Source organism: Epinephelus lanceolatus, chromosome 11, assembly GCF_041903045.1.
Source record: "Epinephelus lanceolatus isolate andai-2023 chromosome 11, ASM4190304v1, whole genome shotgun sequence".
Classification (NCBI taxonomy): Eukaryota; Metazoa; Chordata; class Actinopteri; order Perciformes; family Serranidae; genus Epinephelus; species Epinephelus lanceolatus.
In genome coordinates, this window is record NC_135744.1 from 45,731,380 (window position 1) to 45,756,221 (window position 24,842).

General features: G+C 45.1%; 1 protein-coding gene across 1 annotated transcript in view; it reads left to right on the plus strand.

Moving 5' to 3' along the window:
- The window catches only part of csf1rb (colony stimulating factor 1 receptor, b), a 42,309-nt gene that overhangs the window by 12,327 nt on the left and 5,140 nt on the right, over positions 1 to 24,842 (plus strand). Inside the window, exons 2-10 of the mRNA XM_078172720.1 lie at positions 13,006 to 13,281; positions 13,485 to 13,790; positions 13,865 to 14,007; positions 14,084 to 14,246; positions 16,091 to 16,466; positions 16,667 to 16,782; positions 16,962 to 17,070; positions 21,645 to 21,814; positions 21,911 to 22,011. Of these exons, the coding sequence (XP_078028846.1) occupies positions 13,006 to 13,281; positions 13,485 to 13,790; positions 13,865 to 14,007; positions 14,084 to 14,246; positions 16,091 to 16,466; positions 16,667 to 16,782; positions 16,962 to 17,070; positions 21,645 to 21,814; positions 21,911 to 22,011 (1,760 nt within the window). The remainder of the gene's footprint in view (positions 1 to 13,005; positions 13,282 to 13,484; positions 13,791 to 13,864; positions 14,008 to 14,083; positions 14,247 to 16,090; positions 16,467 to 16,666; positions 16,783 to 16,961; positions 17,071 to 21,644; positions 21,815 to 21,910; positions 22,012 to 24,842) is intronic.

Here is a 24,842-nt window from a genome sequence, read left to right on the forward strand (position 1 = left end):
CGTTCAGATTGAGAAACTCGCTGACGTGAAACCTTCAGCTGTCACATGGAAGTTTACAACATGTTTATCTCTGATCGATTATTGGTCTGTTCACTGATCACTGTTTATTCAGGTGGTGTTCATATGGCGTTCAGGTGGTGTTCAGGTGGAGTTCATGTGGTGTTCAGGTGGAGTTCATGTGTTGTTAAGGTGGTGTTCATGTGGTGTTCAGGTGGAGTTCATGTGGTGTTCAGGTGGTGTTCATGTGGTGTTCAGGTGGAGTTCATGTGGTGTTCATGTGGTGTTCATGTGGTGTTCAGGTAGAGTTCATGTGGTGTTCATATGGCGTTCAGGTGGTGTTCAGGTGGAGTTCATGTGGTGTTCAGGTGGAGTTCATGTGTTGTTAAGGTGGTGTTCATGTGGTGTTCAGGTGGAGTTCATGTGGTGTTCAGGTGGTGTTCATGTGGTCTTCATGTGGTGTTCAGTTGGAGTTCAGGTGGTGTTCATGTGGTGTTCATGTGGTGTTCAGGTGGAGTTCAGGTGGAGTTCAGGTGGAGTTCATGTGTTGTTAAGGTGGTGTTCATGTGGTGTTCATGTGGTGTTCAGGTGGCGTTCAGGTGGTGTTCAGGTGGAGTTCATGTGGTGTTCAGGTGGTGTTCAGGTGGAGTTCATGTGGTGTTCATGTGGTGTTCAGTTGGAGTTCATGTGGTGTTCATGTGGTGTTCAGGTGGAGTTCATGTGGTGTTCATGTGATGTTCAGGTGGTATTCAGGTGGCGTTCAGGTGGTGTTCATGTGGCCTTCATGTGGTGTTCATGTGGTGTTCATGTGGTGTTCAGGTGGAGTTCAGGTGGAGTTCATGTGGAGTTCATGTGGTGTTCATGTGGAGTTCAGGTGGAGTTCAGGTGGTGTTCAGGTGGAGTTCAGGTGGCATTCAGGTGGCGTTCAGGTGGAGTTCATGTGGAGTTCACGTGGTGTTCAGGTGGAGTTCAGGTGGAGTTCAGGTGGCATTCAGGTGGAGTTCATGTGGCGTTCATGTGGTGTTCATGTGGAGATCATGTGGTGTTCATGTGGTGTTCATGTGGTGTTCAGGTGGCGTTCAGGTGGAGTTCAGGTGGTGTTCAGGTGGAGTTCAGGTGGCGTTCAGGTGGCGTTCAGGTGGTGTTCAGGTGGTGTTCAGATGGCGTTCAGGTGGAGTTCAGGTGGCGTTCAGGTGGCATTCAGGTGGAGTTCAGGAGGTGTTCAGGTGGAGTTCAGGTTGCGTTCAGGTGGAGTTCAGGTGGTGTTCAGGTGGAGTTCATGTGGAGATCATGTGGTGTTCAGGTGGTGTTCAGGTGGAGTTCATGTGGTGTTCAGGTGGTGTTCAGGTGGAGTTCATGTGGTGTTCACGTGGTGTTCAGGTGGTGTTCAGGTGGCGTTCATATGGCGTTCATGTGGTGTTCAGGTGGAGTTCAGGTGGCATTCAGGTGGAGTTCATGTGGTGTTCATGTGGTGTTCATGTGGTGTTCAGGTGGTGTTCAGGTGGAGTTCATGTGGTGTTTATGTGGTGTTGATGTGGCGTTCAGGTGGAGTTCATGTGGTGTTCATGTGGTGTTCAGGTGGAGTTCATGTGGTGTTCATGTGGTGTTCAGGTGGTGTTCAGGTGGAGTTTAGGTGGTGTTCAGGTGGAGTTCATGTGGTGTTCAGGTGGAGTTCAGGTGGTGTTCAGGTGGAATTCATGTGGTGTTCATGTGGTGTTCAGGTGGAGTTCAGGTGGTGTTCATGTGGCGTTCAGGTGGAGTTCATGTGGAGTTCAGGTGGTGTTCAGGTGGTGTTCATGTGGTGTTCAAGTGGAGTTCAGGTGGAGTTCAGGTGGTGTTCAGGTGGAGTTCAGGTGATGTTCATGTGGCGTTCAGGTGGTGTTCAAGTGGTGTTCATGTGGTGTTCAGGTGGTGTTCAGGTGGAGTTCAGGTGGTGTTCATGTGGAGTTCAGGTGGTGTTCAGGTGGAGTTCAGGTGATGTTCATGTGGCGTTCAGGTGGTGTTCAAGTGGTGTTCATGTGGTGTTCAGGTGGTGTTCAGGTGGAGTTCAGGTGGTGTTCATGTGGTGTTCAGGTGGAGTTCATGTGGTGTTCATGTGGTGTTCAGGTGGAGTTCAGGTGGTCATGTGGCGTTCAGGTAGAGTTCAGGTGGTGTTCAGGTGGAGTTCATGTGGCGTTCAGGTGGAGTTCAGGTGGTGTTCAGGTGGAGTTCAAGTGGCATTCAGGTGGCGTTCAGGTGGTATTCAGGTGGTGATCATGTGGAGATCATGTGGTGTTCATGTGGTGTTCAGGTGGTGTTCATGTGGAGTTCATGTGGTGTTCAGGTGGAGTTCATGTGGTGTTTATGTGGTGTTCAGGTGGAGTTCATGTGGTGTTCAGGTGGTGTTCAGGTGGTGTTCATGTGGCATTCAGGTTGTGTTCAGGTGGAGTTCAGGTGGTGTTCATGTGGTGTTCAGGTGGTGTTCATGTGGAGTTCAGGTGGTGTTCAGGTGGCGTTCAGGTGGAGTTCAGGTGGAGTTCAGGTGGAGTTCAGGTGGAGTTCAGGTGGTGTTCAGGTGGAGTTCAGGTGATGTTCATGTGGCGTTCAGGTGGTGTTCAAGTGGTGTTCATGTGGTGTTCATGTGGCGTTCAGGTGGAGTCTATGTGGTGTTCATGTGGTGTTCAGGTGGAGTTCAGGTGGTGTTCATGTGGCGTTCAGGTAGAGTTCATGTGGTGTTCATGTGGTGTTCAGGTGGAGTTCATGTGGAGTTCAGGTGGAGTTCAGGTGGAGTTCATGTGGTGTTCATGTGGTGTTCAGGTGGAGTTCAGGTGGAGTTCATGTGGTGTTCATGTGGAGTTCATGTGGTGTTCATGTGGAGTTCAGGTGGTGTTTATGTGGTGTTCATGTGGCGTTCAGGTGGAGTTCATGTGGTGTTCATGTGGTGTTCAGGTGGAGTTCAGGTGGCGTTCAGGTGGCGTTCATGTGGAGTTCAGGTGGTGTTCAGGTGGAGTTCATGTGGAGTTCATGTGGTGTTCAGGTGGAGTTCAGGTGGTGTTCAGGTGGAGGTCAGGTGGCGTTAAGGTGGCGTTCAGGTGGAGTTCATGTGGAGTTCACGTGGTGTTTAGGTGGAGTTCAGGTGGAGTTCAGGTGGAGTTCATGTGGCGTTCATGTGGAGTTCAGGTGGAGTTCATGTGGTGTTCATGTGGTGTTCAGGTGGAGTTCAGGTGGTGTTCAGGTGGCGTTCAGGTGGAGTTCATGTGGAGTTCAGGTGGTGTTCAGGTGGAGTTCAGGTGGAGTTCAGGTGGAGTTCAGGTGGTGTTCAGGTGGAGTTCACGTGGCGTTCAGGTGGCGTTCAGGTGGAGTTCATGTGGAGTTCACGTGGTGTTCAGGTGGAGTTCAGGTGGAGTTCAGGTGGCGTTCATGTGGAGTTCATGTGGTGTTCATGTGGAGTTCAGGTGGTGTTCAGGTGGAGTTCAGGTGGTATTCAGGTGGAGTTCAGGTGGTTTTCAGGTGGTGTTCATGTGGTGTTCAGGTGGAGTTCAGGTGGTGTTCAGGTGGAGTTCATATGGCGTTCATGTGGTGTTCAGGTGGAGTTCAGGTGGAGTTCAGGTGGCGTTCAGGTGGAGTTCAGGTGGAGTTCAGGTGTTGTTCAGGTGTTGTTCAGTTGGAGTTCAGGTGGAGTTCAGGTGGTGTTCATGTGGTGTTCATGTGGTGTTCAGGTGGAGTTCAGGTGGTGTTCATGTGGTGTTCAGGTGGAGTTCAGGTGGTGTTCAGGTGGTGTTCATGTGGTGTTCAGGTGGAGTTCAGGTGGAGTTCATGTGGTGTTCAGGTGGTGTTCAGGTGGAGTTCAAGTGGTGTTCATGTGGAGTTCAGGCTATATTTATTTATCCAGGTCTGTTGTTTTGGGACAAATGCTTTAACTTTCGTGGCACATTATTGTTGTTGTTGTTTACTCTGTGACTTTAATAAACAACTGTATCAACCATGTAGAGTTAGCATGTTAGCATGTTAGCAGCTGTTACTGTGCGTTCGCACCAAACGCTGCCAGAGCTGCAAAGACATCAGGTCTAATTCATTTTCAATGGACATGTGGCGACTAGAAGCGTTTTGAGCTGCAAATGACCAGCAACCAATCAGAATGTAGATGTCCATCGCTTGTGTGGAACCCAGAGAACATCCTCAGAAACTTTTAGTTCCTACCAAACATTTGTTCCTACTTCAAAACAAGCAGCAGCCTGAAGTAGCGCAGGAACCTCTCCCCATCCAGCCGCAGCTCCTGCACCAGCCCATGGTATTCCCCGTGCTGTTCACGGCCCCGGAGGATATCATGAACCCAGAGCTGATGGCGGGATGGCAGGTACCACACGGCAGCACAAATTACAAGAATGTCTTCTTCCATGTTGAATCAAGTGTGGACAAGCACACGTACTTATACAATTTCTTTGTGTTCTGGAACGCTTGTTATTTGCAGGAATGCAATTCATTTGCTCTCCTTACCACCATCGCACTTGAACCCAAACCACTGACACTGTTTCCCTAGGTTTACAGCTTTTTTGGGGGGGGGGGGGGTTCAGCCCACTTGACATGCTGCTGTGTTGTGCTATGGCCTATTCAAGTGCTGGAATTTGTTATTTACGTGACAGCGCCTGAACACAACACAGGCTGTGTGTTTAATGTTTAATGTCAGAAGTATTTAGACTTTTTATTCTGTTTTCATTGTCACATTTCTGTGCTCCAGCCAGTAACCTGCTTTGCAGCTCCTTTAAATCAAGAAGCATAATCAAACATTCAGAATTTGACTCATGAGCAACTTGAGCTGCCACAAATATTTTACCAGCGGCGCTGCTAGAGCAAATTCAGCTATTTTGCAGCTCTGGCAGCTTTTGGTGTGAATGCACAGTTACTCAGCCTCAGCAAACAGTTGGAGTAGTTGTAGCTCGTGATGGTGCTGTGTGTGTGTGTGTGTATGTGTGTGTGTGTGTGTGTGTTGTTGTTGTTACTCAGATGTGTGGCTGTAGTTTTCCTGTAATATCTCTGTCACACCGTGAACTCTACGTCCGTCATATTGTCAGAGTCGTCACTCTGATCCTGTCAGACTGTTTAATATTTCCGTCACGCTCTGTAATAATTCTTCTGACATATTAATGAGCTTGCGGCGCCGCTCTGTCCCCGTCAGACATCACAACATATTTCACATTAAAAGCCGCTGTAGGTGGCCTATTCCTTTGGGTTTTAATTTAACAGGACTTTTATTGTGAAAATCAGAGGAACCTGAATTCTGTTCGTGTCGTGTAAAAACTGAAGTTTTGACTTCAGACGTCTTCACTGCAGGGGATCACCATGACAACCTGCCTGCTGCCATGACGATGGGCGCAGCCCAGTCACCCACCCAACCGGACGGCGACCCCGCCCCCAGGCTGGCGGAGCTGATCGAGGATCAGCAGGAGGCGCAGTGGAGGACGGAGGTCCTGGATCTGCTGAAACAGCTGGTCCTGATCCAGAAGGAGGTCGCTGGAGGTCAGGTGCAGGTGGCCCAACTGCTAGGAACTCTGGGAACTCAGGTGGGTTTAATCTGGTTTAATCTTAGTTGAGACAGAATTTATCTCAGGTTTAGTTGAATTTAGTTGAGATTATCTCAGGTTTAGTGTAGTTGAGATTATCTCAGGTTTAGTTAAATTCATTTGAGATTATCTCAGGTTTAGTTTAGCTGAGATTATCTCAGGTTTAGTCTTGTTGAGATTATCTCGGGTTCAATTGAGATTATCTCAGTTTAGTATAGTTGAGATTATCTCAAGTTTAGTGTAGTTGAGATTATCTCAGTTTAGTATAGTTGAGATTATCTCAAGTTTAGTGTAGTTGAGATTATCTCAGGTTTAGTTAAATTCATTTGAGATTATCTCAGGTTTAGTTAAATTCATTTGATTTTATCTCAGGTTCAGTTTATCTCAGGTTTAATGTAGTTGAGTTTATCTCAGGTTTAGTTTAGCTGAGATTATCTCAGGTTTAGTTTATCTCAGGTTTAATGTAGTTGAGATTATCTCAGGTTTAGTTTAGCTGAGATTATCTCAGGTTTAGTCTCGTTGAGATTATCTCAGGTTTAGTCTTGTTGAGATTATCTCAGGTTCAGTTGACATTATCTCAGGTTTAGTATAGTCGAGATTAGCTGAGGTTTAGCTCAGGTTTAGTTGAGATTATCTCAGTTTAGTGTAGTTTGGGTTGAGGTGGTCAAACTGTTCGATGTGCTCAGAGCTCAGGCTGAAGTAAGATGATATAAACTGGTTCAGACTTGGTCTCACTGACAGTGTGGATTTTCAGACCAGATTAAACCGAACCGGTCTAATCTGGTTTATTCTGATTTAATCTGGTGTAATCTAAACGACAGTCTGTCAGTTGACGACCTGAATCTGATCACATGTTGATGATGATGTCACCTCGTCTGATCTGGTTGAAACCGGTCTAACCAGTGTTCTGACGTGGTGTCTCCAGGGCTCCCAGCAGATCCAGGACCTGCAGAACGTGGCTCGTCACCAGAGTCTGCTGGTTGAGAACCATCAGGCGTTACTACTGCAGACGTCACGTATTGCCACCCAGCTGCAGGAACTCGCCAAAAAACCTGCTGCGCCGCCACTCACCGCCCCCGGCCAATGAGATCCTCTGATTGTACCAACAGTGGAAAATGTTCTGAGCCAATAAGATCGAGTTATTCAACTGGACATTTATCTTAACTTTATTGTATCTGCTGATCAATAATCAGTACCCAGCTAATCAATAACCAGCTAATCAATAATCAGTAACCAGCTAATCAGTAACCAGCTGATCAATAACCTGTAACCATCTGATCAATAACCAGTACCCAGCTAATCAGTATTCAGTACCCAGCTAATCAATAATCACTAACTAGCTAATCAATAATCAGTAACCAGCTGATCAATAACCAGTAACCAGCTAATCAATAATCAGTACCCAGCTTATCAATAATCAGTAACCAGCTAATCAGTGAGACTGATGTTAATCAATGATGATGCTAATCATCAAGCTTTAACATTAAGATATTGTTTTTCATTAAAAATCAGGAAATTTATTAGAAACATGTTGATAAATGATCAATAAAGGTGAACACATGTTGTCTTTCTCACCTGTTGATGACATCACAGCAGCTCATTGGCTGAGCCAATCAACAGCTCACGATGTTTCTGATTTCATTCACAGAAAAACGCTCTTCTTCTCTTGTTGTAAATTATGCTGTCGACTCTTCTTTTGTTGTAAATTATGCTGTCGACTCTTCTTCTCTGATTTTAAATAAAGTTATTTTGTTTCATCCAAACAGTCGTCACTTCTCTGTGTGTCACTGTGTGTTACTGTGCGTCATTGTGTGTTACTGTGTGTCATTGTGTGTTACTGTGTGTTATTGTGTGTCACTGTGTGTTACTGTGCGTCATTGTGTGTTACTGTGTGTCATTGTGTGTTACTGTGTGTTATTGTGTGTTATTGTGTGTTACTGTGTGTTATTGTGTGTTACTGTGTGTTACTGTGCGTCATTGTGTGTTACTGTGTGTCATTGTGTGTTACTGTGTGTTATTGTGTGTTACTGTGTGTTACTGTGTGTTACTGTGTGTTATTGTGTGTCACTGTGTGTTACTGTGCGTCATTGTGTGTTACTGTGCGTCATTGTGTGTTACTGTGTGTCATTGTGTGTTACTGTGTGTTATTGTGTGTTACTGTGCGTCATTGTGTGTTACTGTGTGTCATTGTGTGTTACTGTGTGTTACTGTGTGTTATTGTGTGTTACTGTGTGTTACTGTGCGTCATTGTGTGTTACTGTGTGTCATTGTGTGTTACTGTGTGTTATTGTGTGTTACTGTGTGTCATTGTGTGTTACTGTGTGTTTCTGTGTGTTACTGCGTGTCACTGTGTGTCACAGTGTGTTACTATGTGTCACAGTGTGTCACAGTGTGTTACTATGTGTCACAGTGTGTCACTGTGTGTTACTGTGTGTCACAGTGTGTCACTGTGTGTTACTATGTGTCACTGTGTGTCACTGTGTGTTACTGTATGTTACTGTGTGTCGCTGTGTGTTACTGTGTGTCACTGTGTGTTACTGTGTGTCACTGTGTGTCATTGTGTGTTACTGTGTGTCACTGTGTGTTACTGTGTGTTACTGCGTGTCACTGTGTGTCACAGTGTGTTACTGTGCGTCATTGTGTGTTACTGTGTGTCATTGTGTGTTACTGTGTGTTATTGTGTGTCACTGTGTGTTATTGTGCGTCATTGTGTGTTACTGTGTGTCATTGTGTGTTACTGTGTGTTATTGTGTGTTACTGTGTGTTACTGTGTGTTATTGTGTGTTACTGTGCGTCATTGTGTGTTACTGTGTGTCATTGTGTGTTACTGTGTGTTATTGTGTGTTACTGTGCGTCATTGTGTGTTACTGTGTGTCATTGTGTGTTACTGTGTGTTATTGTGTGTTACTGTGCGTCATTGTGTGTTACTGTGTGTCATTGTGTGTTACAGTGTGTTACTGTGTGTTACTGTGTGTTACTGTGCGTCATTGTGTGTTACTGTGTGTCATTGTGTGTTACTGTGTGTTACTGTGCGTCATTGTGTGTTACTGTGTGTCATTGTGTGTTACTGTGTGTTACTGTGTGTTATTGTGTGTTACTGTGTGTTACTGTGCGTCATTGTGTGTTACTGTGTGTCATTGTGTGTTACTGTGTGTTATTGTGTGTTACTGTGTGTCATTGTGTGTTACTGTGTGTTTCTGTGTGTTACTGCGTGTCACTGTGTGTCACAGTGTGTTACTATGTGTCACAGTGTGTCACAGTGTGTTACTATGTGTCACAGTGTGTCACTGTGTGTTACTGTGTGTCACAGTGTGTCACTGTGTGTTACTATGTGTCACTGTGTGTCACTGTGTGTTACTGTATGTTACTGTGTGTCGCTGTGTGTTACTGTGTGTCACTGTGTGTTACTGTGTGTCACTGTGTGTCATTGTGTGTTACTGTGTGTCACTGTGTGTTACTGTGTGTTACTGCGTGTCACTGTGTGTCACAGTGTGTTACTGTGCGTCATTGTGTGTTACTGTGTGTCATTGTGTGTTACTGTGTGTTATTGTGTGTCACTGTGTGTTATTGTGCGTCATTGTGTGTTACTGTGTGTCATTGTGTGTTACTGTGTGTTATTGTGTGTTACTGTGTGTTACTGTGTGTTATTGTGTGTTACTGTGCGTCATTGTGTGTTACTGTGTGTCATTGTGTGTTACTGTGTGTTATTGTGTGTTACTGTGCGTCATTGTGTGTTACTGTGTGTCATTGTGTGTTACTGTGTGTTATTGTGTGTTACTGTGCGTCATTGTGTGTTACTGTGTGTCATTGTGTGTTACAGTGTGTTACTGTGTGTTACTGTGTGTTACTGTGCGTCATTGTGTGTTACTGTGTGTCATTGTGTGTTACTGTGTGTTACTGTGCGTCATTGTGTGTTACTGTGTGTCATTGTGTGTTACTGTGTGTTACTGTGTGTTATTGTGTGTTACTGTGTGTCATTGTGTGTTACTGTGTGTTTCTGTGTGTTACTGCGTGTCACTGTGTGTCACAGTGTGTTACTATGTGTCACTGTGTGTCACTGTGTGTTACTGTGTGTCACAGTGTGTCACTGTGTGTTACTATGTGTCACTGTGTGTCACTGTGTGTTACTGTATGTTACTGTGTGTCGCTGTGTGTTACTGTGTGTCACTGTGTGTCACTGTGTGTTACTGTGTGTCACTGTGTGTTACTGTGTGTCACTGTGTGTCATTGTGTGTTACTGTGTGTCACTGTGTGTCACTGTGTGTTACTGTGTGTCACTGTGTGTTACTATGTGTCACAGTGTGTCACTGTGTGTTACTGTGTGTTACTGTGTGTCACTGTGTGTTACTGTGTGTTACTGTGTGTCATTGTGTGTTACTGTGTGTCGCTGTGTGTTACTGCGTGTCACTGTGTGTCACTGTGTTACTGTGTGTTATTGTGTGTTACTGTGTGTCAGTGTGTGTCACTGTGTGTCACTGTGTGTTACTATGTGTCACTGTGTGTCACTGTGTGTCATTGTGTGTCACTGTGTGTCATTGTGTGTTACTGTGTGTCACTGTATGTCACTGTGTGTTACTGTGTGTCACTGTGTATCACTGTGTGTTACTATGTGTCACTGTGTGTTACTGTGTGTCACTGTGTATCACTGTGTGTCACTATGTGTTTCTGTGTGTCACTGTGTGTCACTGTGTGTCACTGTGTATCACTGTGCCACTGTGTGTTACTGTGTGTCACAGTGTGTTACTGTGTGTCACAGTGTGTTACTGTATGTCACAGTGTGTTACTGTGTGTCACTGTGTGTCACAGTGTGTTACTGTGTGGCACTGTGTGTTACTGTGTGCCACTGTGTGTTACTGTGTGTTACTGTGTGTCACTGTGTATCACTGTGTGTCACTATGTGTTACTGTGTGTTACTGTGTGTCACTGTGTGTCACTGTGTATCACTGTGCCACTGTGTGTTACTGTGTGTCACAGTGTGTTACTGTGTGTCACAGTGTGTTACTGTATGTCACAGTGTGTTACTGTGTGTCACTGTGTGTCACAGTGTGTTACTGTGTGGCACTGTGTGTTACTGTGTGCCACTGTGTGTTACTGTGTGTCACTGTGTGTTACTGTGTGTTACTGTGTGTCACTGTGTGTTACTGTGTACCACTGTGTGTTACTGTGTGTCACTGTGTGTTACTGTGTGTTACTGTGTGTTACTGTGTACCACTGTGTGTTACTGTGTGTCACTGTGTGTCACTGTGTGTTACTGTGTGTTACTGTGTGTTACTGTGTACCACTGTGTGTTACTGTGTGGCACTGTGTGTTACTGTGTGCCACTGTGTGTTACTGTGTGTCACTGTGTGTCACTGTGTGTTACTGTGTGTTACTGTGTGTTACTGTGTACCACTGTGTGTTACTGTGTGTCACTGTGTGTCACTGTGTGTTACTGTGTACCACTGTGTGTTACTGTGTGGCACTGTGTGTTACTGTGTGCCACTGTGTGTTACTGTGTGTCACTGTGTGTTACTGTGTGTCACTGTGTGTTACTGTGTACCACTGTGTGTTACTGTGTGTCACAGTGTGTTACTGTGTGTCACTGTGTGTTACTGTGTGTTACTGTGTGTCACTGTGTGTTACTGTATGTTACTGTGTGTTACTGTGTGTCACTATTTGTTACTGTGTGTCACAGTGTGTTACTGTGTGCCACTGTGTGTTACTGTGTGTTACTGTGTGTCACTGTGTGTTACTGTGTGTTACTGTGTGTCACTGTGTGTTACTGTGTGTCACTGTGTGTCACTGTGTGTTACTGTGTGTCACTATTTGTTACTGTGTGTCACAGTGTGTTACTGTGTGTCACAGTGTGTTACTGTGTGTTACTGTGTGTTACTGTATGTCACTGTGTGTTACTGTGTGTCACTGTGTGTCACTGTTTGTTACTGTGTGTCACTATGTGTCACAGTGTGTTACTGTGTGTCACTGTGTGTTACTATGTGTCACTGTGTGTTACTGTGTGTCACTGTGTGTTACTATGTGTCACTGTGTGTTACTGTGTGTCACTGCGTGTTACTATGTGTCACTGTGTGTCACTGTGTGTTACTGTGTGTTACTGTGTGTTACTATGTGTCACTGTGTGTCACTGTGTGTTACTATGTGTCACTGTGTGTTACTGTGTGTCACTGCGTGTTACTATGTGTCACTGTGTGTCACTGTGTGTTACTGTGTGTTACTGTGTGTTACTATGTGTCACTGTGTGTCACTGTGTGTTACTATGTGTCACTGTGTGTTACTGTGTGTTACTGTGTGTTACTGTGTGTCACTGTGTGTTACTGTGTGTCACTGTGTGTCACTGTGTGTCATTGTGTGTCACTGTGTGTCACTGTGTGTTACTGTGTGTCATTGTGTGTCACTGTGTGTCACTGTGTGTTACTGTGTGTCATTGTGTGTCACTGTGTGTCGCTGTGTGTCGCTGTGTGTCACTGTGTGTTACTGTGTGTCACTGTGTGTCATTGTGTGTCACTGTGTGTCACTGTGTGTCGCTGTGTGTCACTGTGTGTCACTGTGTGTCACTGTGTGTCGCTGTGTGTCACTGTGTGTTACTGTGTGTCATTGTGTGTCACTGTGTGTCACTGTGTGTTACTGTGTGTCACTGTGTGTTACTGTGTGTCATTGTGTGTCACTGTGTGTCACTGTGTGTCACTGTGTGTTACTGTGTGTCATTGTGTGTCACTGTGTGTCACTGTGTGTTACTGTGTGTCATTGTGTGTCACTGCGTGTCACTGTGTGTCGCTGTGTGTCGCTGTGTGTCACTGTGTGTTACTGTGTGTCACTGTGTGTCATTGTGTGTCACTGTGTGTCACTGTGTGTCGCTGTGTGTCACTGTGTGTCACTGTGTGTCACTGTGTGTCGCTGTGTGTCACTGTGTGTCACTGTGTGTCACTGTGTGTCGCTGTGTGTCACTGTGTGTCACTGTGTGTCACTGTGTGTCATTGTGTGTTACTGTGTGTCACTGTGTGTCATTGTGTGTTACTGTGTGTCACTGTGTGTCACTGTGTGTTACTGTGTGTTACTGCGTGTCACTGTGTGTCACTGTGTGTTACTGTGTGTACAGGAAATAAAACTTCAACTAAGGTCCCCGACTTTAAAACCCTGTGTGGAGACACGACGTAGGAAATGACCAGTATCATGGCACACAATAACTGTCCAATCAAGGCTGAGTATGTAAATTAGCTCACCTGCACCCACCCCACACGTGTCAGGTGTGTGACAGAGAAGAGTCTGAACGAGACAAAGATCCGTCAGAACCTCAGAGACGACCATCAGATCATAGAAACTTTAGCTGACTCCGTAAGAAGCCCCTGTTGGTGGGTGGGCGGGGTCAGGTGTTATAATCCCACCCATCAGCACATATGGGCGTGGCCATGTGTCATCATCACTGTCAGTGTGTTACAGAGTTGTTGTTGACCTGACGCTGTGTTTGTTTCAGATCCTCCAGGTCCTCCTTCAATCCGTCTCAACTCTGACTTTCTGCCAAACCAAACCGAGGTGGTTCTGACCGCTGGCTCCACCTTCACCCTCAGTTGTCATGGTAACATTTCAGTTGGTTGGACCTTCACTGCATTCAATCTGTTGTACCGGGACGGACTGCAGAACCCGGTGGAGATCAGGAGATCGAACCCCAGACACACTGGAACGTATCGTTGCGGGTACATCAACCAGAGCCTGGAACACCTGAACACCTGGATACACCTGTATGTCAAAGGTAAGACTCACTGAGGCCACGCCCCCTCTCAGAGTTACTCCTACCCCTGAGTTGAGTTGTCCTCGTCATATGTGCCATACGTAAGAGGGCGGAGTCAGATCAGACCTCCAGAGACCTCATAGACTGGTTCTGACCTGCTGTCACCTGCCAATGTTTCTAACACTTAAAATTGACCTTTATTTCCCATGATGCACCTCTGTCAGACCCAGCTGACCCCGACAGCGTCTTCGTCACACCTTATCGTCTCCCTGATGTCAAGGAGGGCCAGGACTTCCTGTTCAGGTGTCTGCTGACCGACCCGTCGGTGACAAACCTCACCCTCCAATCACATGACAGCGCCATGGGCAAGTGGCGGGGCCTGCCTCAGGGCATGAACGTGACCTTTGACCCCCAGAGAGGAGCCCTGATCCGAGACCTGCAGATGTCCTTCAAAGGACGCTATGTTTGTTCAGGCTGGAAGGAGGGACGAGAGTTCAGATCCAAACCTGTCAACCTGCTGGTTTCTCGCAGTAAGACCCATCTGTCTGTCTGTCTGTCTGTCTGTCTGTCTGACTGAGTGACCCGTCTATCTGTCTGTCTGCAGGGCTGCGTCTGCATCATCCTCCATCCCTGTCCATCAGTCAGGATGAGTTTGTCTGTCTGGAGGGAGAGACATTCGAGGTCACCTGTCTGGCCAGGAACCCAAACAACTTCTACAACCTCACCTGGACTCACCCGAACAGGAAGGTCAGAGGTCACCTGACTGTCTTCTGTCCTGATGGACTTCCTGTTCTGATCTTCACTGTTTGTTTTTTTCTTCCAGACGCCCCCACACGTCTTCGTCACCTGCATCCATGGCAACTGTCTGGACAAGAACAGCACTCTGATGGTCTCTGATGTCACTCTGACGGACAGCGGCACCTACACCTGTACTGCTCACAACGAGGCTGGAGTCGCCACGGCAACCACACAGCTGAGAGTTGTGGGTAAGATCAACGAATCAAATCCAGATAAAAGAACGAGATCATGACTCGTTAAAAAAAAAGATACCAACAAACCTCTGATCTGTGGGAACCAGAGGGAACTAATGGGAACCAGGTGATTAGAACCAGGGCCCAGTATTTCAAAATGTAATCCGGATCAGAATAATCCTAATAATGAAATCCTCCTGTTCTCAGTCAGGGATCAAGGTGATCCTGCTGACTTTATCTGGGTATTTCAAAACATTGCCAGGGTGGATCACTTTGATCCCAATCTGACTGGATACGGATTTCCAAATCTTACGACTCCGCCCCCGGATCTGAAACTTGGCGGACTATTTCACTAAAGGAGCAGTTGGTAGCACAGCTTTCACATCAAAATGTAGGTTTACCGTTATCTAATGTGTAGCGTTTTTAAGACCATACGAAGGCCACCCACCATCTCATGTGAGCCAGCTATTTGAATTGTCACCTAATTCAAATGTGGGCTTACTGATCTCTAATTGAGCTGAGGTCATGCTAACGGTAGCTAATGCGGCTCCATTGACTTGCATGTTAAGTAGCTAGCAGCCTAGTGAGGTACCTGACTTTGTTCATGTATTTTGCGGTCTATGGTTTAATTTAAAAGGCCATATGTCATACATGAACTCTTTAAACACCAACCTGTGTTTAACGTTATGTTATTGCCAACACAGCGGACTTTATTTAATATTTTTTTTACATGTGTGCAGAGCAAACTGCTGCAGTATAGGAAAAATACACAGTACTAGTATGAATTATGCGGTTCATTCAGAAATGTCAGAGGATCGAGTTTTGGTATGCTACAGTAATGATGGTGATGTGCTTTTCTGTACTTAAACAATTTCTGTGACTATTGTGGATTCCTGACAGAGAATGGAGACTGAGAGGGCGGAGAGACAAATTGAATTGGCTGACGAGCAGCTCAAGCTGATGCTGCTTCAGCAGAGAGAGAGACAGAATTGAAGATAAAACTTCTGGAAAAGAAGCTCACCTCAGACCTGTGAGCAGTCTTTAGGGACTGTGACACTATTTAGATTTACATTTTGTTTCTAATTGCTTTGTTAATACTTCGTTTGAACTGCCATGTGCTTATTATGTTAATCCCTGTGTTGTTTCTGTCACTCTCTGTAAAGAAAAGAATGTGCGATACAAATAAATTTGCTTTGCATTTCCTTGCCTTTGTCTGACCACAAACATATGTTGGATGTTTTGGTACAAACAAGTTACAATGTTAGGTGAAACTAGACGTTGAGAATTAGGTCTGTATTTGTTACTCTTATTTACAGCAGTTTTAGGAAGTATGGCCAAACAATATTTGTCTATGCTTGAAATTACTTACAACTAAAACACTAATTTAGATTAAGTGTAATGAACATCCTGAGTAACAATATCTAGGAGAAGTGGAGCTGAGGCTTTGTCAAATCCACCTCTGAGGTGGGATCCAAATAATCCTGAAATTTGGTATCAAATTGATCCAGATCTCTGACTTAACTTTTGAAATACCCAAATGCAGCCTTTATCTGGATTAAAGGGAGGATTGGATTACCAGATCTGAATCCTGATCCTCAGGATCTGTGTTGAAATACCCAGTTTTCAGATCAGATCAGGATTTAATCCAATCCAGCCAGGTAATCCTATCAGATCACTTTGAAATACTGGGCCCAGGTGATCAGAACCAGGTGATCAGGACCAGGTGATCACCTGTTGGAATAAGAAACATTTTGGGAGCACACAGATCTGATGCGGAGGCTGAGACAGCTCCAGGTGCATCTCTCAGGATGAAGATGAACAAACTGAATGTCTCTCCTCTTCCTCTTCTTCCTCACCAGATCGACCCTACCTGAGGATCTACCTGCAGGCTAATGCTAACGCTAAGACCATGGAGGTCAACGAGGAACTGGTGGCTAACGTTAGCAGCATGCTGATGGAGGTGAAAGAAGAGCTAGCAGCTAACGTTAGTAGTGATTCATTGGAGGTGAACGGGGAGCTAACTGCTAATGTTAACATTAGAATGGATGTGAATGGGGATAGCAGCGCTAACATTAGCGGCAGTAGCACAGTGGAGGTGTACGAAGGTCTGGATGTGATGCTGACCTTTGTGATAGAGGCATATCCTCCAATCAGGAACTGGCACTGGATGACCTCAACACACTTCAACAACAACAGCACGGCGTACCTGGAGAGCTACGTTACAAACAGCTACAGGTTAGCATGCTAACAGCCACAGGCTAACGCTTTCAGATTTCTACTACAGGTCAGACCTGGGACACTAAACATTCCACCTTAAGGTTTGTTAAGGTGTAAAATCTCATGCTGCAGTTTGTTACAGTGCTATGGACGGTTTAAGGAGGTATTGTTGTTTTAAGATGGTATTGTTGTTTTAAGGTGGTATTGTTGTGTTGCAGGTCGGAGGCTAGCTTGCTGCTGCGGCGGGTTCGACAGGAAGATCGGGGTCAATACTCGTTCCACTTTATTAACTTGTTCTTTAACGGCTCGCAGAACATCAACCTCCGAATTTACCGTAAGAAACTTTTCCTCGTCTTCCTCAACCTTTTCCTCTCCTCCTGTTCCTCTTCTCCTCTTCCTCCTCCTCTTCCTCATGTTGATGCAGAGTAAATCAGTTTTAAAGATGTCAGTGTTTATATTTTATTTTTAATCTTGGAGCTCAACAGAGACACAAAATAAAAACTGCTCCCTCAGGTTCTCCGAGTGTCGTCATCAGTCAGGAGAAGGACATGTTGACCTGCACCGGCTCTGGATATCCACCACCCATAATTCTCTGGTACACCTGCGCCGGCGTCCACGACACGTACGTACTATCCAGACTGAGCATGTGCTGCCAGTGCCCCCTGCAGGCAGCAGAGGTCATTACTAACAACAGCCTGATTCAACTGGAACAGAACAACAGTTAAACTTTGTCCTGGGGGTGACCTGACGGAGCGTTGGGTGTAGGATACAGGACATAGGACATAGGCGATATGACATAGGGTGTAGGATACAGGATATGGGACATAGGGTGTAGGATACAGGCTATAGGACATAGGGTGTAGGATACAGGACATAGGACATAGGGTGTAGGATACAGGATATGGGACATAGGGTGTACGATACAGGATATAGGAAACAGGGTGTAGGATACAGGATAAAGGACATAGGGTGTAGGATACAGGATATAGGACACAAGGTGTAGGATACAGGATAAAGGACACAGGGTGTAGGATAGAGGATATAGGACATAGGGGGTAGGATACAGGATATGGGACATAGGGTGTAGGATACAGGATATAGGACATAGGGTGTAGGATACAGGATATAAGCCAGAGGGTGTAGGATACAGGATATAAGACATAGGGTGTAGGATACAGGATATAGGACACAGCGTGTAGGATACAGGACATAGGACACAGGGTATAGGATAGAGAATATAGGACATAGGCTGTAGGATACAGAAAATGGGACATAGGGTGTAGGATACAGGGTATAGGACATAGGGTGTAGGATACAGGATATGGGACATAGGGTGTAGGATACAGGATAAAGGACATAGGGTGTAGGATAGAGGATATGGGACATAGGGTGTAGGATATAGGATATGGGACATATGGTGTAGGATACAGGATAAAGGACATAGGGTGTGGGATACAGGATATAGGACATAGGGTGTAGGATACAGGATAAAGGACATAGGGTGTAGGATACAGGGTATAGGACATAGGGTGTAGGATAGAGGATATGGGACATAGGGTGTAGGATATAGGATATGGGACATATGGTGTAGGATACAGGATAAAGGACATAGGGTGTGGGATACAGGATATAGGACATAGGGTGTAGGATACAGGATAAAGGACATAGGGTGTAGGATACAGGATATGGGACATAGGGTGTAGGATACAGGGTATAGGACATAGGGTATAGGATAGAGTATATGGGACATAGGGTGTAGGATACAGCATATGGGACACAGGGTGTAGGATAGAGGATATGGGACATAGGGTGTAGGGTATAGGATATGGGACATAGGGTGTACGATACAGGATATAGGACATAGGGTGTAGGATATAGGATATAAGACATAGGGTGTAGGATACAGGATAAAGGACATATGGTGTAGGATACAGGATAAAGGACATAGGGTGTGGGATACAGGATATAGGACATAGGGTGTAGGATACAGGATAAAGGACATAGGGTGTAGGATACAGGATATAGGACATAGGGTGTAGGATACAGGATATAGGACATAGGGTGTAGGATACAGGATATAGGAACAAAATAAAAAACTGTTAAACAGGTCAAATATATAAACATTTATTTATATTTAGCACCTGATTGTTTCACGGTTACTTTAAGTACAGCAGACATCAGGCTGCCTGTTCACCCCTTCACTACACCAAGGTAAAAAAAAAAGGATGATCATAGATTATCAGAATCAAACAATAAAAATGGAAACATTCTCACAGGTCTCTGTGGCACCATATTTGAATAGGATCAGGATTTCTGTGATAGAATTACTTTGATAGATTACAGTGACAGGATTACTGTGATCGGATTACTGTGATATGATTACTGTGATAGGATTACTGTGATAGGATTACTGTGATAGGATTACTTTGATAGGTTACTTTGATAGATTACTGTGATAGGATTACTTTGATAGATTACTGTGATAGGATTACTTTGATAGATTACTTTGATAGATTGCTGTGATATGATTACTGTGATAGGATTACTGTGATCGGATTGCTGTGATATGATTACTGTGATAGGATTACTTTGATAGATTACTGTGATAGGATTACTTTGATAGATTGCTGTGATATGATTACTGTGATAGGATTACTTTGATAGATTACTGTGACAGGATTACTTTGATAGGATTACTGTGATTAGACAGTAGATCAAAGTGAATCATTTCCAGGTGTTCTTGATGTTTGCTGCCACCTGCTGGTCATTGTTTCACAGCTCGACACAAACACAAAGAGAAATGTTCAGACCTGCTCTGATAAGAACAGCAGCAACCTTTCTGTCAAGCTGTTGTGTTCCTCACCCTGTTTATTTCACCTGTTTCAGGTGAGACAGGAAACGTAAAGGCACCTGTTCATAGGTCTGCACTGACTCGTGTTAATCAGTGTTTCAGACGTACAAACTAAAAAATCAAAAACAAATCAGAGGGAAACAAATACAGCATCATATAATTAATGAAAGATCCTTTATGTTGTGTGAATGTTGGAGCCCTCTGCAGCCCAGGTAAAGTACTGGTAATCTGGATTGGGGGTCCTTAAAGTCTGATCCTGGATCAGAGTGATCTTGTCCTGGGGGTCTTCCAGAGAGTGGGTTCAGTGGAAACTCTGAGTATGTTAACCCTGACATGAGGGAAACTCTGGGTTTTCATAACAGGAAATAATTTTGACAACAGAGGAAATAATTTTAAAGGGAAATTTCGGTTTATTTCAACCTGTCTCCTATCGTCCTAAATTTGTTTCAAGTCACTAGTGACATAGAAATAATACTTAGCATGTTAGCCGTTAGCCTAGATACAGCCGTAGCGTCAGACCTGTTAAAACTTAATTGAATGGGCATCCTTTCAAGTGCAAAGTTGGTCCACTAAACAAGCTTTTTCTCCACATAGACCGCCTCATATCGTTAGGATAAATGTCAGAGAACATATAGAAAACGACATGTAAACGTGTTGTCTTACCTTACCGCTGTGCTGCCATGTTTGTTTACCATTTAGCTAAGGCTGCAACCGGTCCCATTCCTTGCAACAGAGGCATTCCTCTTCTGTGGGCACTGGGGCACAGCATTCACAGGTACACCACCAATCTCCAGAGCTACGCAGCCTTGCAGCAGCCATTCCTCCTCTCTCGTCCTCTACCTGTTGCGCCTCTCTCTCTCTCCTCCTCCGTTCTTCAATTTCACGAAGCTCTTCGTCAGTGTATTCTGGCTCAAATAAATAAGGGCGGCCATCAAACTCTGCAAAATCAAATTCCTCCTCCACAAAGTCGAAGTCTGGCAAAAAGTCAGCCATTATTCTATAAATCTTTAATAAAATAAATGAATGAACTTTTAGGCTACTGTCCGGTTCTGGCTTCCAGCTGTTGCTGCTTGTTCAGGCACGGTATGAGATTGCTGCTTGTTCTCGCGAGATTTCGGCCGCGCTTTGGAAAGCGGCGCTAGATGGTAAACACATGGTAAGGTAAGACAACAACTCTGAAGACCACCTAAATGTGGAATGTTAGTATATAGGCTTTCCACATCAAGAGGCGATGGCCGCCCTTATTTATTTGAGCCAGAATACACTGACAAAGAGCTTCGTGAAATTGAAGAACGGAGGAGGAGAGAGAGAGAGGCGCAACAGGTAGAGGACGAGAGAGGAGGAATGGCTGCTGCAAGGCTGCGTAGCTCTGGAGATTGGTGGTGTAACGTTACCTGTGAATGCTGTGCCCCAGTGCCCACAGAAGAGGAATGCCTCTGTTGCAAGGAATGGGACCGGTTGCAGCCTTAGCTAAATGGTAAACAACAAACATGGCAGCACACCGGTAAGGTAAGACAACACGTTTACATGTCATTTTCTATATGTTCTCTGACATTTATCCTAACGATATGAGGCGGTCTTTGTGGAAAAAAAGCTTGTTTAGTGGACCAACTTTGCACTTGAAAGGATGCCCGTTCAATGAAATTTTAACAGGTCTGACGCTACGGCTGTATCTAGGCTAACGGCTAACATGCTAAGTATTATTTCTATGTCACTAGTGACTTGAAACAAATTTAGGACGATAGGAGACAGGTTGAAATAAACCGAAATTTCCCTTTGACAACAGAGGAAAATAATTTTAACAACAGAGGAAATAATTTTAACAACAGAGGAAAACAATTTTAACAACAGAGGAAAACAATTTTGACAACAGAGGAAAATAATTTTAACAACAGAGGAAACAATTTTAACAACAGAGGAAAATAATTTTAACAACAGAGGAAATCATTTTAACAACAGAGGAAATAATTTTAACAACAGAGGAAATAATTTTAACAACAGAGGAAATCATTTTAACAACAGAGGAAATAATTTTGACAACAGAGGAAATAATTTTGACAACAGAGGAAATTATTTGACAACAGAGGAAATAATTTGACAACAGAGAAAATAATTTTGACAACAGAGGAAATAATTTTAACAACAGAGGAAATTATTTGACAACAGAGAAAATAATTTTGACAACAGAGGAAATAATTTTAACAACAGAGGAAATTATTTGACAACAGAGGAAATAATTTTAACAACAGAGGAAAATAAAAATGATTCAACATTGTGAACAGAATCAAAGAGAAAGAACCTGAATAAAAAACTAACAAACATCTCGTCCTCCACCTTCTCTGCAGGTGTGGAAAGGACTCCACCAATCAGGTTTCTTCAGCTGATGTGACCTCACAGGAGGAAGAGGAGGAAGTTAGGACACGCCTGAGTGTCCCTGTGTCACCTGGTGATGATGTCACTGTGGAATGTGTGGCTTACAATCAGATGGGAGAGTCCCGTCATGTCTTTAACCTCCGTAGGTGTCTGAAGACCTGACTGACCATAAAACCTGTCATGACTGAAGGCGTCGCCTCGATGTTGTTGTTGATGTTTATGTTTGTGTTTCCTGCAGGAGAACTTGAGCGCATCTTCACGTTGCCTCTGATCGGAGCTCTGAGCGCCGTCGTCTTCCTCTTCCTACTGTCGTCAGTCTTCTTTTACAAGTGGACACAGGTACGTTTGTCTCACTGTTACCTGTGTCACAGACTGCCTGCAGAGGAGCCTCCTGCAGAAGAGCCTCCTGCAGAGGAGCCTCCTGCAGAGGAGCCTCCTGCAGAGGAGCCGCGGTGGTACTGGCACGCAATTTCAACCCATTACGTGCTGCCACCATGGAATGCGGTGTTAAGAGGTCGTGGTCATTTTACTTATTTCTGTGAGATCAGGTTGGTTTCTGTGTGTCTCAGTGTCCTCAGTGTGTCTCTGTGTCCCTGTGTCCTCAGTGTGTCTCAGTGTCCTCAGTGTGTCTCTGTGTCCTCAGTGTGTCTCAGTGTCCTCAGTGTGTCTCAGTGTCCCTGTGTCCTCAGTGTGTCTCAGTGTCCTCAGTGTGTCCCTGTGTTCTCAGTGTGTCCCTGTGTCCTCAGTGTGTCTCTGTGTCCTCAATGTGTCCCTGTGTTCTCAGTGTGTCTCTGTGTCCTCAATGTGTCCCTGTGTTCTCAGTGTGTCTCTGTGTCCTCAGTGTGTCTCTGTGTCCTCAATGTGTCCCTGTGTTCTCAGTGTGTCTCTGTGTCCTCAATGTGTCCCTGTGTTCTCAGTGTGTCTCTGTGTCCTCAGTGTGTCCCTGTGTTCTCAGTGTGTCCCTGTGTCCTCAATGTGTCCCTGTGTTCTCAGTGTGTCTCTGTGTCCTCAATGTGTCCCTGTGTTCTCAGTGTGTCTCAGTGTCCTCAGTGTGTCTCAGTGTCCTCAGTGTGTCTCTGTGTCCTCAATGTGTCTCAGTGTTCTCAGTGTGTCTCTGTGTCCTCAATGTGTCCCTGTGTTCTCAGTGTGTCTCAGTGTCCTCAGTGTGTCTCAGTGTCCTCAGTGTGTCCCTGTGTCCTCAATGTGTCTCAGTGTTCTCAGTGTGTCTCTGTGTCCTCAATGTGTCCCTGTGTCCTCAGTGTGTCCCTGTGTTCTCAATGTGTCTCAGTGTTCTCAGTGTGTCTCTGTGTCCTCAGTGTGTCCCTGTGTTCTCAATGTGTCTCAGTGTTCTCAGTGTGTCTCAGTGTCCTCAGTGTGTCCCTGTGTCCTCAATGTGTCTCAGTGTTCTCAGTGTGTCTCTGTGTCCTCAATGTGTCCCTGTGTTCTCAGTGTGTCTCAGTGTCCTCAGTGTGTCTCAGTGTCCTCAGTGTGTCCCTGTGTCCTCAATGTGTCTCAGTGTTCTCAGTGTGTCTCTGTGTCCTCAATGTGTCCCTGTGTCTCAGTGTGTCTCAGTGTTCTCAGTGTGTCTCAGTGTCCTCAGTGTGTCTCAGTGTCCTCAGTGTCACTGTGTCCTCAGTGTGTCTCTGTGTTCTCAGTGTGTCTCAGTGTCCTCAGTGTGTCTCTGTGTCTCAGTGTGTCTCAATGTGTCTCAGTGTCCTCAGTGTGTCTCTGTGTTCTCAGTGTGTCTCAGTGTCCTCAGTGTCTCTGCGTCCTCAGTGTGTCCCTGTGTTCTCAGTGTGTCTCTGTGTCCTCAGTGTGTCTCTGTGTTCTCAGTGTGTCTCAGTGTCCTCAGTGTGTCTCAGTGTCCTCAGTGTGTCTGTGTCCTCAGTGTGTCTCAGTGTCCTCAGTGTCTCAGTGTCCTCAGTGTGTCTGTGTCCTCAGTGTGTCTCAGTGTCCTCAGTGTGTCTCAGTGTCCTCAGTGTATCTGCGTCCTCAGTGTGTCTGTGTCCTCAGTGTGTCCCTGTGTTCTGTGTGTCTCTGTGTTCTCAGTGTGTCTCTGTGTTCTCAGTGTGTCTCAGTGTCCTCAGTGTGTCTCTGTGTCCTCAGTGTCCTCAGTGTCCCTGTGTCCTCAGTGTGTCTCAGTGTCCTCAGTGTCTCAGTGTCCTCAGTGTGTCTGTGTCCTCAGTGTCTCAGTGTCCTCAGTGTGTCTGTGTCCTCAGAGTGTCTCAGTGTCCTCAGTGTGTCTCAGTGTCCTCAGTGTGTCTCTGTGTCCTCAGTGTCCTCAGTGTCCCTGTGTCCTCAGTGTGTCTCAGTGTCCTCAGTGTCTCAGTGTCCTCAGTGTGTCTGTGTCCTCAGTGTCTCAGTGTCCTCAGTGTGTCTGTGTCCTCAGTGTGTCTCAGTGTCCTCAGTGTGTCTCAGTGTCCTCAGTGTCTCAGTGTCCTCAGTGTGTCTGTGTCCTCAGAGTGTCTCAGTGTCCTCAGTGTGTCTGTGTCCTCAGTGTGTCTCAGTGTCCTCAGTGTGTCTCTGTGTTCTGTGTGTCTCTGTGTCCTAAGTAAGCTCATAGATGATAATGTTCATCGTTCAGCCTGAGAGACAGTGTGTCTCTTAGAGACACATTAACTTTCCTCTTCTCTCTGACCTGTTGAATTTATTTTCCTGAACGCTGAGTCATTCACTTATTCACTCATTCTCTCATTCTCTCATTCACTCATTCCCTCATTCACTCATTCACTCATTCTCTCATTCATTCACTCATTCACTCATTCTCTCATTCACTCATTCACTCATTCTCTCATTCACTCATTCCCTCATTCACTCATTCACTCATTCTCTCATTCATTCACTCATTCACTCATTCACTCATTCTCTCATTCTCTCACTCATTCACTCATTCTCTCATTCACTCATTCTCTCATTCTCTCATTCACTCATTCACTCATGCACTCATTCACTCAGTCATTCCCTCATTCACTCATTCAATCATTCACTCATTCTCTCATTCACTCATTCACTCACTCATTCATTCATTCTCTCATTCATTCACTCATTCACTCATTCTCTCATTCACTCATTCACTCATTCTCTCATTCATTCACTCATTCTCTCATTCACTCATTCTCTCACTCATTTTCTCATTCACTCATTCTCTCATTCACTCATTCATTCCCTCA